The sequence below is a fragment of the Andrographis paniculata genome, unplaced genomic scaffold (assembly GCF_009805555.1).
Source record: "Andrographis paniculata isolate CXL003 unplaced genomic scaffold, ASM980555v1 Contig80END, whole genome shotgun sequence".
Classification (NCBI taxonomy): domain Eukaryota; kingdom Viridiplantae; phylum Streptophyta; class Magnoliopsida; order Lamiales; family Acanthaceae; genus Andrographis; species Andrographis paniculata.
This window is the reverse complement of record NW_026137618.1, coordinates 285,239-299,911: the sequence shown is the minus strand read 5'-3', so window position 1 is coordinate 299,911 and position 14,673 is coordinate 285,239. Positions and strand designations below refer to the sequence as shown.

Genomic DNA, 14,673 nt, shown 5'->3' with positions numbered 1-14,673 from the left:
GTCGTGCTCTCTATTTTGTAACTTTTTAGATGATCATTCAAGAAAGAGGTGGGCTTACACATTAAAGACGAAAGATCAAGTGCTTGATGTCTTCAAGCAATTTCAGAACAGATAATGGTGGGGAGTACATTGGTCCTTTTGATGAGTATTGCACGAAGGAAGGCATTTGACATCGAAAGACTCCACCAAAGAATCCTCAGTTGAATGGACTTTCTATAAAGATGAATAGACACTAGTCGAGAGAGTAAGATACTTGTTTTCCGAAGTAGATTTGTCTATATCTTTTTGGGGTGAGGCTTTAAGTACTGTTGTGCATGTTTTAAACCTTACACCATGTGTTCCACTGAACTTTGATGTCCCAAATAGGGTTTGGTCTGGGAAGTCTGTTTCCTATGATCATTTGCGGGTCTTTCGATGTAAAGCATTTGTGCACATCCCCAGATATGAAAGGTCTAAATTGGACAGTAAGACTCGAGAATGTGTATTTATCAGGTATGGACAAGATGAGTTTGGCTACAGATTTTATGATCCGGCAAGGAATAAACTTATTAGAAGTCGAGATGTTGTGTTTGTTGAGGACCAGATAATAAAGAAAATTGAGAAAATGAATAAATCAGCTCCTACAGTCAAAGATGATTTGATAGACTTGGATATAGTCCCTCTGAATCATATTTTGGTGGAAGCTCAAGATGAGAGTTAGGAGGAGAATCAGGATCAGCCTACTTTTGGTGGTGATGATACAAACACACTACCGCCAGAGGTTCTTAAACTAGCTCAGGAACCACTCAGAAGAATCAACAGAGCTCATGTATCTTCTAAGTTGTATAATCCAGATCAATATGTGCTTTTGAATGATTCGGGAGAGTCAGAGTGCTATGAAGAAGCAATACAAAGCTCACAAAAAAATGAGTGGTTGAAGGCTATGCATGAAGAGATGAAGTCTTTATGTGAGAATGACACGTATGAACTATTAAAGCTTCCTAAAGGGAATAATGCTTTGAAAAATAAATTGGTGTATAAACTGAAGCAAGAAGAGCATACTTCACGACCACGATTCAAAGCTAGACTAGTTGTGAAGGGCTTCAGTTAGAAAAAAAGGGATTTATTTTGATAAAATATTCTCTCCAGTTGTTAGGATATCTTCTATTCGGTTTTTGCTTGGCTTAGCAGCTAGTCATGATTTAGAGATTGAGCATACGGATGTAAAAATGGCTTTTCTTCATGGTGAACTCGATAAAGAAATCTATATGGTGCAACCTGAAGGTTTTGAAGCAAAAAGGGAAAGAAGACTGTGTGTGTAAGCTAAAGAAAAGCCTTTATGGTTTAAAGCAAGCACCTAGATTATGGTATCAGAAATTTGAGTTGGTTTTGGGGGAGCAAGGCTACCATAAGACTAGTTCTGATCATTGTGTGATTGTGCAGAGACTCTCGGATAATGATTTTATTATATTGCTGGTTTACGTTGATGATATTCTAATTGTTGGTAAAAATGCTTCGAGAATTGACAGATTGAAAAAGCAGTTGAGCAAATCCTCTACTATGAAGGATTATGGACCAGTCAAGAAATTTTTGGGCATAAACATCTCCCGAGATAGAGCAAACAGAATACTACAGTTATCTCAAGAATCGTACATTGAGATAATTCTGGAGAGGTTCAATATGAGCAAAGCTAAAGTGATTAGTTCTCCTCTTGCTACTCATCATAAGCTTTGTGCTCACCATAGTCTTTCCACAGATGATAAGAAAGAAATGATGAAAAGAGTTCCATATGCTTCAGCTGTTGTAAGTTTGATGTATGCAATGGTATGCACAAGGCCAGATATAACTTATGCAGTTGGCGTTGTTAGTCGCTACATGTCTAATTCAAGAAAGGAGCATTGGAATGCAGGAAAGTGGATATTGAGATATCTACGTGGCAGTTCCAGTTAAAAGTTTACATTTTGTGGTGGACAACCTTTGTTAGTTGGCTACACGGATTCAGACATAGCAGTTGATGTGGATACTAGGAAATCCATCTCAGGATACCTGATAACCTTTTTCAGTAGAGCTGTATCTTGACAATCAATGTTGTAAAGATGTGTTGCACTCTTTACAATTGAAGGAGTGTATATCGTAGCGACTGAAGCTTGTAAAAAGTTGTTGTGGATGAAGAAATTTATGGAGGAGCTTGGGTTCAAGCAAGAAAGGTAGGTAGTACTTTGTGATAATCAAATGGCTATTCATTTGGAAAGAATTCTACTTTTTCCGGTGGATAGAAATATATTGATGTGCGTTATCATTGGATAAGAGATGTTATCAATGATAAATTGATTTAACTTGGAAAGGTTCATACGGATGATAATGGAACAGACATGATGATGTAAAGCTTTACCAAGGGAGAAGCCTTAGATTTGTAGATTGATCGCCGTTATGGCGAATCTCTCCACATAGTTGCTCAGACTTGAGGATTGTTCCACATAGTCGGAAAATGGGGAGTTTTTTTACTTATTTTTCCTTAATGTGGAAGGGAATTTTGGTAACTTCACATATGGATAATCAACCTAGGTATAAATTTGATATTGAGTGGATTAGGATTTGAGAATGGTTAAAAAAAGTTGCAGCTGCCACCTTACTCATCCAGTGCGCAGTCTCCGTAAAATGAGATTCTACAAATATTCAACCATCAGATCGTCCCCAAAATTCTGTTGTACGTTTATCACTCATATTTCTACATTCTGAACGGTGGTTTCAGAATCGAAACATTACAGGTTCTAATATAGACACGAACATAGAGCTATGTTCCTTCTTAGATTCTGTCTAATCGGAAGATCTAACCGTTGGATCAGGCTGGAATTCGGGTATGTTGTTGGGCACATCGTAGAGTAAATTATGAATGGTGGAGATTATGATCAGATCTTTGGATCATTGAGTATTTTGGTCTGAATGGAAGGGTACTGTTTGTGAGTTTTCTATTTCACTTATATATTCGTTGACAAGATTAGTGTTATATCTTGTGAGTTGGAATTTGGGTTGATTTTTGTGTTTAAAGATTTGTACCCGTTTTTTATTATAGTGGAGATTTTGTGGACTTTGGTCCCGTGGTTTTTACTCCCCACATCGAGGAGGTTTTCCACATAAAATTGCTCATGTCCTTGTTGATTGGTTGCATTACCTTTTTTTTTTGACGTGATTATCTATTATTTATTGTTTCCAACTAGATTCACACAAGGTGGATAATTCGTACTTTACGAGCATTCGTCCCATTAGAATGATCTTGGATGGAAGCAAAGAAATCAACAACAATATATACAAAATTTAACGGTCATTGATATACTGCAAGCGTGTCGCACAGCTGCAAAATAAATGTTAGTTCCTACGTCACATAAAAATGCAAAAATGCAATATAGCTGTGGTGAGTAGGGTTGTCTCCGCAGGGAAAAATAATGATTTTGACTATTCAATTATTTTTAATTATACTATATATATAAATTGTGGAATTTTGATTATCACACTAAATAAAGTAAAAATAAATTCCTCAATTAAAAAAATTAAAACTCAAAAAAATGCAAGACGATTGATTTACCAAATATGATTAATCTCTAGCATAGACATGAATTTTCTGTTCGGGATATAAAATTGTTCATCGATTAAAAATCAAGTTCATTGACTAGTTGGCTAAATTGGCTATAGTTGATCTACACACGTTCACAACCAACCTTTCTTTACTTTATCGATAGCTAAGGTACGACCGTTAGCTATTTCACTAATCAAATGAGAATCCTAGGTACAACCGAGGTTTTACTGACGTGACAACATTAAGGACTAGAAAGACCTAATTCCATTTAACAAAATTCCTACGCGGATTTGTTCAAAATTGATTTTAGTTCTTCCCTAGAATATTCTTCATCGAGGTTGCTACACCAATTGGAAGATTACACAATTACGAGTGTCAATCTCCAATATAGATATAAAATCTCAAATCAATACGTGTGCAATAATCAATTTAAGATTTCTAAACTCGTAAATTAGAAGAATTAGAAATACCAAACATCGATGAACACCAAATTAAACAAACCAAGTCTCACAATTTCAATCCCAAATATCAATTCAACTACGCTTGGAATTTATAGAAATGGAAAACATAAAACAATCCAAAAAGTTCATCATGCCTTCAATTCTTTAGAAATGGATAAGGAATAACAATAATAAAATAGAAAAAGAATGCCCCGGAAACTCTTTTGCACTACTTCCTCAAGTTCTCTGCTCTGCCTGGTTCTTCTTTCTCCCTTCTCCCCTTTAAGAAATGATGTCATGTGTAGAACGTGGTAGTGAGCTTCATCTTCCTTTTCTTCAATTGCAAATCTTGTTTCTTAATTCTCATCCCATGATCCCTTTTGTAATTAGATCTCCTTTGTAATTAAATAACCTAAAACTCTCTCAATTGCCAATTCACCCTTGAGAACTTCTTTGTACTTTCCACATTTCCGACATTGTGCTGCGTGATCACGCCTAAGGCCTTCGTGCATTCTGCTTTTTCTCTGAAATATGCCCAAAATTTGTCAAACTCAATGAAACCTATTACACAATAAAAAACACACAATAAAGAGCATATATACGAAATTTTGTATCCATAAGTTGCCCAAAATATAGTAAAATATTATCATATATAGCACATATCATATACCTAGAAAGAATTTGTCTGTGATTAAATATTGGAATGTAAAACTAAAATCCTCTATTTTAATCTTAAGAAACTCTATATATTTATAGTGTGATACATATCATTTAAATGCATCTAGAATTCTATAAAACTGACAAATAAAGTTATACCATAATTATATTATATAATTACATATCTTATAAATAGATATTACAACATTAAGAACGCTGATCATGTAATCGGTGGGGGTTTTGCCGATAGTGGATTCTTCTCTGTCAGATATGGTTTGAATGTTTTTCCGGAGGCTTGAGGCACCTTCCCAAAAGAATCCCAAATAGGATGTGGAGTATCCGGGATACACTTATCGATTGCAAGCCCCTACTTTCATCGTATGGCGATAGCAATGCTCTTTCTACCGGTGGGAGATTTTTTTGCATTCAATTTTCTAACCTTGAAATATTGTTTTACATTCAATTTGCTTCACCGCACACTATCTACCTGTAAAATAAGAATAACCCACGTCGTCTAAAACCTATCCCTACTTAAGAATTGAACGCTTATACTATGAGGTTGCAAATATGCATATATAAATATTTATATAGGAGGAAATCAAAAAAATTAGGCATACTGAAAGGTTTAAATATGTGTGTTTTTTGCTTTGTGGTTTTATTAAATATCAAAGATTTGAATGCAGTAAAATTTTATTTTGGTTTTTAATAATGATAATCTAATATGATTTTAAAATGTATCTTAAACAATAAAAAAAAATATGACGGCAAAATTCGAAAGTAACCTATTGAGCATACTTTATGTAGATCGGGACATACATCAATATATAGATACAAGTATAACAATATAGAATATTATTCAATTTTCCTATCATCTATCTAAACACCAATTTATTTTCCAACTACCACTACCAAAAAAAGGGCTATTCACCACGGGTTGAGAGTCCGTAACAATAAAATCGTAACAAATAGATATATTAGTTACGACAAAATCCGTGACGAAAAAAAAAAAACCCGGTCAACATTTTAGGTTCTGTCGTTACGCAAAAAATATCGTAACAAATAATGAGATGGTAGAATTTGGTCAAAATAACATTAGTTACGTAAAGTGTTCGTAACTACTGGTATTTAATTTTTTATTTTTGGAAAAGTTAAATTAAAAAAAAAAAAAAAAAAGTAAAATACTGGATTGACGCTTTCATTCCAGAAACGATCAAAATGGACAAAAACGCTATATCATCCCACACTTAGACAAATTAGGGCATCTGGTTCATTTCCCTCGTTCGCTTCTCACAGTCGCCAGCGATCCGATTTCCTGTAGCTGCCGACGACGACGCGCGAGGTGAAATCGATCCGTCCCTGGGATCTACTCCGGCGCACCTCACCCAGGTAAGGTTTTGAAGGTAGCTCGAAAAAGATTTTGTATTACGCGAGGTATCTTCGACAAATTAGGGCATAATCTCATTTCTCCCTTGTAGAAAACTCGATCGAGTTTCCTTCCTCTGAACCTGCAGGACGACGAGCATTGTGAAATCAACGGAAACGAGGGATCTACTCCGGCATCTAGGTAAGGTTTTTAATTTTTCTCCCGAAAGATTTGGTATTACTCCAAAGTTCTTCGCCTCTTTCTCGGTATGGATATAGTCTTACATTTTAACTCCATTTGTTTGGGCTTTATCGTGTGTTACATTTGAGGTGAATTTGTATTCCTTTGTCCAGAAGGAGAGTTTTTTTGGTTGAATTTATTTTTTTGATATTTATCTTTAATTTATAGTTAAACACCAAGTGCAATGCTTTACTGTATGTTAAATTTATGAGGTATTTCTTTGTTCTGGTAGCTTAAATGTTAGATTAAAACATATTAGCTCAATCCTCTTGCTAATTTGTTCAGAATACAAAGTAATACATTACGTCAGGAAACTTAATTCGGCTGTTGCGAAGCATTTAACAAGATTTATGAATTGCGAAATACCTCAAGTTGCATGCTTCTTGAATTGCAGTTCAGTTTTCTGATCGTAGGTAATTTACTATCAGATTTCGTTATCCTGCATTTGTAGTATGCGTATACACATACAGTCACCCATACATATATTCATTATAGCATTTCTATAAATTAAGGATAAAATCCAGGGCTTATTTACACTTTGCATTGAGAGTAGGGAGTAGAGAGTAGAGAGTAAAGGATGAGGGCGAGAGTAGTAATGTGAGAAGAAGATGATGCAAATGCAGTTTTGGTGGAAACAGATACAGTGAATCTTGTGGCTTTGGTGCTGTGTACTATTCCTATTTGTATCCCTCTAATTGGGGTAGAGAGCCATTTCTGTACCTCTATATATATATATGTATATCTATCTCAAAATTCTTATAGTACACGTCTTCCATCTCAATCTCCATCTTCCAGTCCCATATAGATAGATAGATAGATAGATATAGTGGTTGCAGCATACACACGGATGTCCCCCCCATGCTCCCCATGTCTTGTCAATTTCAGAAACTTTTTCACTTCTTTCTCACTCTCTCTTGCTGCTGATGTGTCTATTTGTGACGGCCCAGCATTTGTGACGGGAAATATATCCATATAATACTATTTACATTGCATCTATGGAAGATTTTTAAGTGGTGAGGGCTGCTGATTTTGGTCCATGTGCCTTAACGTTGTGATAAATTATAATGCTAGCGTCATGAAGAGCATCCATGTTTCCTATTATATCGGTGAAGGTTATGTTGTACTTATATGTTTTTGGTTGCATGTTTTGTTGATGGAATCGCATGTATATTATATTGCTAGATGGATAGGAGTTGGATAGACAATGCGAACCATATCTCCGCTTAATATTTGGACGGGGTCAGGGCTTTCTTAGATTTCGCATTTAAAGATCGTAGCTCTGAATCTTGCATCTATTGCCCCTGTACATCTTGCGGAAATCGCTTAACAAAATCTCGTAGAGATGTCTTGCTCCATTGTATTCGTTATGGATTCGACCAAACCTACAAGGTTTGGACTTGCCACGGAGAAGGAGAGGTGAACCCTGCTGTTGCAAACGACAATATGCCAATGCGTTGGGAGGAGGAACTAGAACTTCTATTGCGAGAGTGTGCATATACAGAGCACACCGATCCGGGGCCCAGTGGAAATGAACCTCATAGGGATGACGAAAATGAACATATACATCATGGCAGTAAGGGGTATAGAAAGATGTTAGAAGATGTTACCTTTAGATGACGGAGGCAATGTTAGAGGAGCAGCCGATTACTGGCTAAGGGAAGGTATTGAGGGGCAAGTAGTAGAAGATGCAGGGCAGATGGACCATGCCGATACTTCGCCTTCGGATTCGGAGGAATCCTCCGAAGATGATGGTGCTTAGCGCAGAATCAAATAAGCGGGCATTTTTGGTAGTATGCGAATATAGCCTAATTGGCCCATTTTTGATGGTTTGGCAACCACGCAACCTTTTTGAGTTCGCAGTTTAGAATAAATTACACATCTCAACAGATGGTCATCTATGTGGGGAGGGGGGGTCGGTGATTGAAGTACGTAATAGGTAACCACTTTCGGACATGCATGCCATCGTTCATAGGCCCTGTTTTCGCTTGATTTGCTGAAGCACTTTGCATCCATTATGCGCGCGCAGGATGTTATGACTTTTTCCGAATATGTCAACGCGGATAAGCTCTTTACCCCCGTTTGCGTATGCTGAAGCAATTTACCCTGATTAATTGCAGTAACTATTATGTGAATTTCTCGTAATATGTCACTTCATAAGCTTTGTTGTGATAAGTGTGTTTTGATTTTCTCCTAATATACGTTTTCATACTGCCAACTAACACTGGTGTCTTGCAGGTTATGGGCAAATCTCAACGTGCTGCCGTTGGAGGGTCACAGGATCCGGCAGTCTCTCCCGCAAGACGTTTTACCCGGGCATCCGCACGTAACAGCCCCCTAGAGGCAACTCATCCCGCAAGCAGGAATCCATCGCCCATCCGCAATCCCACAAAGAAAGTGACAAAACGGAAGGGATCTCGGGTCTCGCCACTGCTCCAGCGACTCCGGTCCATCACATCAGAGTGGGAGAAAGAGCGCGATGCTCGTGGTCAAAGCATGAAGCCAACATCTTCCACTCGAAGGGCAGTGCTTCAGGATTCAGAGGGCCCTTTGGAGGTAATGTGGTTCCTTTGCCGAAAGCATGTCCTTATTTGAACTCTCAGTATAACACTACAATAGGCTGACACTGTTAACCCCAACAGGAACATGATGATAGGGATGTTCCATCACTTTTTGATCCGACGGCACTGACACAGGATGACGATGATACAATCCCCCCCACACAAGCAGATGACGAGACACTTCCGCCGACGCAGGACATGGAGACTGCAGAGAGTGATATGCCACTCTTGGATGAAGGGCCAGGCTCCGACCCCACTCTGATGACAGGAACAGAGGCGGGCAATATGGCACCATTGGACGAGATGACATCGCACGACGGTTTGGAAATTAGCCTTCAAAGATTACCGATTACATTTAGTGACTTCATATTTTGCATGTAATATCCTTATTAGAACATGTAATCTCCTGTTTGTGTCAGCTGGTTCGTCAAAGAAAAAGCAGGGGAGAGGGGCGGCACGAATGCCGCGTGGATGGGGAAAAGATCACAGGATGCTTGTATTCACATCGCCGGATGGTAAAAGCATCGTCGGACCCGACGTAAACGAGTACAAGACAGCCATTGGGGTCATTGCACGCAACGGAGCTCGACTTCCTCTACATTACCCCACGTTCGCTGAGATACCGGAGACGAAGAGACAGGGTGCATGGATGGAGGTTCAGGTGATGCAAACTTCATTAAATTGAAAGTTCTTTTATTTCATATAGATTCTTATATATGGCCCTACCATCTTCTCCGGACCTGGTGGAAACCGTGTGAAACGGCATTCCAGAGTAACAGCGGATTACCAGACTCAGCGGAGAAAGTGGTCTTGGCTGACCTAAGGGAAGTTTGGAGGCACTGGAAATACAGCATCAAATCAACTTACTTCAATCCGATCGAGGACGATGAAGAAGCACTGAAGAAGGTTCCCTCAAGCAGGATTGTGCCCGATCAGTGGCCGAAGTTGGTTGAGTATTGGCGCGACGAGAAGGTGAAGGTACGCATAGGGACATGCCAAATTAATATACGTTAAATCTACACGGGCATGGACTGAGAACTAAATAACTTTGATTGACGTAGCTTCAATCCAAGAAAAATGCGTCGAACGTAGCGAAAAGAAGCTTTCCACATCGTACTGGGCGGAAGTCATTCACGACTCTGGTAGAGGAGGTACCTTTTATTACAATTAAGTAATTAGTCATGTCATGCTCCATCCCCATATTTTCCTCTCCTATATTTCATTATGTTTTCGATGACAGAAGGCCTTGTATTGCTGCAGATCAAGGCAAAGGGGAAGGACCCCGACAATCTGGAGATTTGGATTTCCAGTCGCACACAAGGCAAGGGAAAGGATGACCAAGAAACCGAGGAGATATTGGTAGAATAAATTCGTTCCCAACTTAGTTACAATTCAGTCAGTATTTACATCTCTAACAACAAGAGCAAGTTCGGCCTCACTTAAATCTTTCCTGTAGACTTATTTACAGAATGAGCTAAACAAGGTTCCCCCTGAAGGGCGGACTCCCTCTGTTCGGGAGACTCTGTACCGACGGGCCCTTGGGGGAAAGATTAAGAAGCGGTCAAAGGTCGACAGTGCGGCAAGTTCAGCTCATCCCCGCAGCGAGTCAACTGGTTTAACAGACAGTGTAGCATTCCAGCATGGGTGGGAACAACTACAGAATGGAATGGAGGAGCTGAAGGCAATGATGGATGAGTTCAAAACCATCAAGGCTGATGTGTATGCATTCATGCACAGAAACTCCGGAGCGGTTACTGGCCAGGCAGTAAGTATTCATAATCCCTGACCTGTTTGGTATGAGTATCCCATGAGATTTGGATGGCGAAGGAATTTACCATCCTCGGCATGTTATATGATAGGGCACATCTCGTATTGATTCAGTCCCTGAGATTCCCAGGCCTGTGTCCGAGCCAAGCATGACGGTATGATTCCGTGACGCCCTGGAGTTTCTTAGAAATCAGTGCAGTGTCTAATTTAGGCTACTCTTGACTGCGTACTACCTTATCCAACTCATATGCCCTGTCTGTTGTAGGTCGGCACACATGTGCTTCTATTATCCCGCACCGGTGAGAAAAAAGTTGTTGCAGAGGGACTTTTGCTCTGCCCCCCTGGGCCAGGTTGGTCCGGTATCTTTGAGGATGTTTAATTAAACTTTTAATATGCCTCAGCGAGATATCGTAGGTTTTCGTGACTGTTCAGGCCTCATATTGCGTATTAGCATGGATTCACTAAGTGTAGAAGTATACAATGATACGATCCGTGGATTTCCAAAGCGATGTAGACTGTTAATGTAGGGGTGGTAAAATAACTGCTATTATGACGACCCATGTTTATTGAAGGATGTTTGGTTTAAAGATCAAGCTGCAATTACATAGGAAATTAGGGTATAATGTGCTTCGCTACCTAACTCATGAATGTAATACCATGTACTGTACGACATGTCTGAATGTACGTACTCCTCTTGTTCTAGTTCCAAAGTATTACACTTATAATGTCTGTGTTATGACATGTTATATATACAGTTCGAACGTCTGTTGATATATATGCTTGAATGTAATCAAAAATTGCTCTTGTGAATGCTGTAGGTGACACACTTTCCTTGGTCAAGGTCTTCGTGACATCCGCGTCAGTCCCGGACACACCCCTTATTTTGCCGACCATTTCTGGGGCGACTACCCTTCGCGATGTCGTCGGCGAAGATCCTATTGAGTGGAGCTACAAGGACGTAAGGATCTACTTTAATACCTTTCTTGTATTGCCTTCCGAAATTTATAAGAAGTATGACTTAAAGTAATCTCTGTGTTGGCAATTGCAGCTCATGCGCCGGGCTTGAAATGTTGGTACCGATACACCCATGTTAATTGCCCCGTTTGTCATATGGATTGAATGTCGAACCTGTCTTTGGATGGATTGTGTTGAGTTTTTGTTGAACTATGTCTGGAATTGATGCGTAGACCTTTGTGGTTTGAATTCGTATGGTGAAAAATGTGCCTAATGGGATTGATGGATAACCGTATTTGCTTATTGCGTTGTTTACTTGTGTTTGAACTGTTAAGCACGTTTTGCGGAATAGGTTGTTGATGTGTAGATACTAGTAGGCTTGTTCTATGGGTTGCTTTACTTTGTTGGTAGGTATGGAATTCAGATTTTAATATGAATTAATGTTTGCGCAGGGCGTAATGATGATGATGTTTATAGCAATCTTTGTATTCGTAATTTATTTTCGTATCATACGCATCACAGCAGGTCCATTTGTTACGAACAATTTCAATTGCAGCGTACCCCCTGTTTTTCACAATACGCTATTTTTCCGTAACAAAAGGCCAGAAAATCGTTACAAAAAGTGGTCTTTGGATATTTGTTGTTACAGACGGTTTCGTGACTATAAGTAGGTAATATTTTTTTTACGGGGTTCAATGCCGTTACAAATAGTCGTAACAAAAACCAAGTTCTGACAACCGGTCAATGGAAAACACTTGTAACGCGAGGAACTTCCGTAACAAATACCGTAACTAAAAGTCCTGCCACACGCGCGGAAGGATCTACCTTTCGTTACGAGAGAAAATTCGTAACAAACATCGTAACAAATACCATACTTCAGGGAGCGTTGACCGATCGTAATAGTTACGAAAAGTGGCGTGGCAAAAAACATTCGTTACGCGAGTACACATTACGGAAAAAAGTCGTAACAAAGGCGTAGCAAATACGCAAATTGCACGAAATATGGCTTTTTGTTACGATTTTCCGGCCGTAATAGAAAACAGTTTTTTTGGTAGTGTACCTTCTAATTATGTGCACTTTGGGTATAAGAAGCACAAAATTTGAAAGTTGTAGCATAAAATATGCAGCAAAAACATACAAAACAATTGCCATAATTAGGTGTTGTAAAATTACCATACAAACACAATAAATTTTTAATCCAAAATCATGGAGAAGATTAAAGAGACACTGTTGGTGTGTTTGTGCGTCAACCCACACCCAAACCCAGATCCGACCCGACCCTGTCCGACCCGATCCAGAACCGACCCGGTATGTTATCTCCTTAAATCAAACCGATCTCTCCCCATTCTGTTCGATCCTTTGAATCGGTCTCCCATCCGTTCCGTCATTCACGGTGCTAATCCCTATTTCTTCGAGATTAATTGAGTCCGCCATGGGTGTTGATAAGGTAAGGTTGTTCCCTATTCTTTTGGGTTCTATCCATCTGCCTCCTCTGTATATACATGGGTTTGGGATTTTGGGAGAGAACAGTCACAAGTTCGCTATTCAGTTCTCTGTTATGTGAGAGACGAACCTACTGCCTTAGCCTATCGACTTCTCTCGTTATTTTTTGTCCTGATACTGCGTGTGTGAGGAACACTATAGGGTTCTTAGGTTACTTCGTGTTTGGAACCACCGCAATCGAGACCTCTGTGGGTTACCTCGTAGGACGACTTGGAGTTGGCGAAAGAGTGGCTGCGATCTGAGCCTACACTACCGATTGATCTATCTTTCTTTTCAATTCTTAACATATATTTATGTTTTACATTCTTAATCTATCATTTTTATCCGCACTAATTATTTGGTTGAGAATCTGTGCAGATCACCCAACGTTTAGGAAGTTCGAGAATCCCAACATTGGTATCAGAGCGAGGTTAAAAGCTGGACGCGGGCTGAATTTGCTACCCTAGTTGCCAAGAGAAATTGGTAAAATTTGCCCCAATCGGTAACGGATGGCTAACCCTTGAACCTCTATGTGTTAGATAATACTTGGGCATTCGTGATTGTTTATATATGAATTGTGTGACACAACTATCACGTAACTGGCTGCTCCAAGAGCGAGTAAGTAGCTGACCACTGATAGTTAGTGAATTATTGTCTGACATACTTGATTGTGTGTGTTGGCTATTACGTACCAAGCTGCTCCTAAAGGAGTAGGTAGTTGACCTCTAATAGCCCCTTGTGTGACCGTGTGAATTATTTGTTAATATGTCGTCTGTGTCATCTTCCAATATTGCACCATTCGATGGAAAAATTGATTTTTCGATTTGGCAACTAAAAATGAAAGGACTTTTAGTAACTCAAAAAGTTTCAAAAGCAATTGATGGTGATTATAATGCGTTACTGACGGAAGAGAGAAAGGCTGAAATAGATGAATGTGCTTATTCTCTGATTATCTTGAACTTGTCTGATTCTGTGATTAGAAAGGTAGGAAAACTTGATTCTACGAAAGAATTATGGGAAAGATTAGAAGAGCTTTACATGGACAAATCTTTGCCAAACAAACTGTTTTTACTTGAAAAGTTTTTCCGTTTTAAACGTGATTTGAATCGAAACATTGAGCATTATGCTAAGCAAAACAATTGGGGAAAGAGCAATGAGAGATCTAGGTCTAAGTCTAGGTCTAAGAACAGAAAGTGTTACAACTGTGGGGAACCCAACCATTATGCTAAGCAATGTCCACATCCTAAGAACTTTAGAAACCAACAAAATGAGCATGCTAATATGACTATAGGAAATGAATATGTAGGAGATGTTTTCATGGTTAAAGGAAGTTGTGCTGCTGTTAATACTATATGTGCTAACGAGTGGTTGCTTGATTCTGTGTGTACCTTTCACATGTCTCCTTTGAAAAACTTGTTTTCAAACTATAGGTCTATTTCGCATGCTAGTGTTTCAATGGAAAATGAAAAACTTTGTAAAGTTGTTGGTATAGGTGATGTATGTCTAAAGTTTGACTCTGGCTATGTGTTAACCTTAAGGAATGTTAGGCATGTTTCTGATTTGTGCAATAACTTGATTTCATGTGCTGCATTAGATGAAAGTGGATTAATAGGAAAATGGGGAAATGGCGTTATGAAAGTCTTAAAAGGTTCATTTGTT

The 14,673-nt window shown here is 39.0% G+C and overlaps 2 protein-coding genes across 2 annotated transcripts; both read left to right on the top strand.

Moving 5' to 3' along the window:
* Positions 1 to 8,267: 8,267 nt before the first annotated feature.
* Positions 8,268 to 9,986, top strand: LOC127240881 (uncharacterized). Its single transcript, XM_051259731.1, has 6 exons — positions 8,268 to 8,336; positions 8,489 to 8,806; positions 8,893 to 9,130; positions 9,231 to 9,472; positions 9,583 to 9,789; positions 9,873 to 9,986. The coding sequence occupies exons 1-6, from the start codon at positions 8,268 to 8,270 to the stop codon at positions 9,984 to 9,986; spliced, it is 1,188 nt and encodes a 395-aa protein (XP_051115688.1).
* A 58-nt stretch (positions 9,987 to 10,044) lies between these two features.
* On the top strand, positions 10,045 to 11,850 carry LOC127240879 (uncharacterized). The gene is made up of 6 exons (XM_051259730.1): positions 10,045 to 10,170; positions 10,280 to 10,576; positions 10,671 to 10,733; positions 10,844 to 10,928; positions 11,397 to 11,536; positions 11,627 to 11,850. The coding sequence occupies exons 1-6, from the start codon at positions 10,045 to 10,047 to the stop codon at positions 11,642 to 11,644; spliced, it is 729 nt and encodes a 242-aa protein (XP_051115687.1). The 3' UTR covers positions 11,645 to 11,850.
* Positions 11,851 to 14,673: the final 2,823 nt, after the last annotated feature.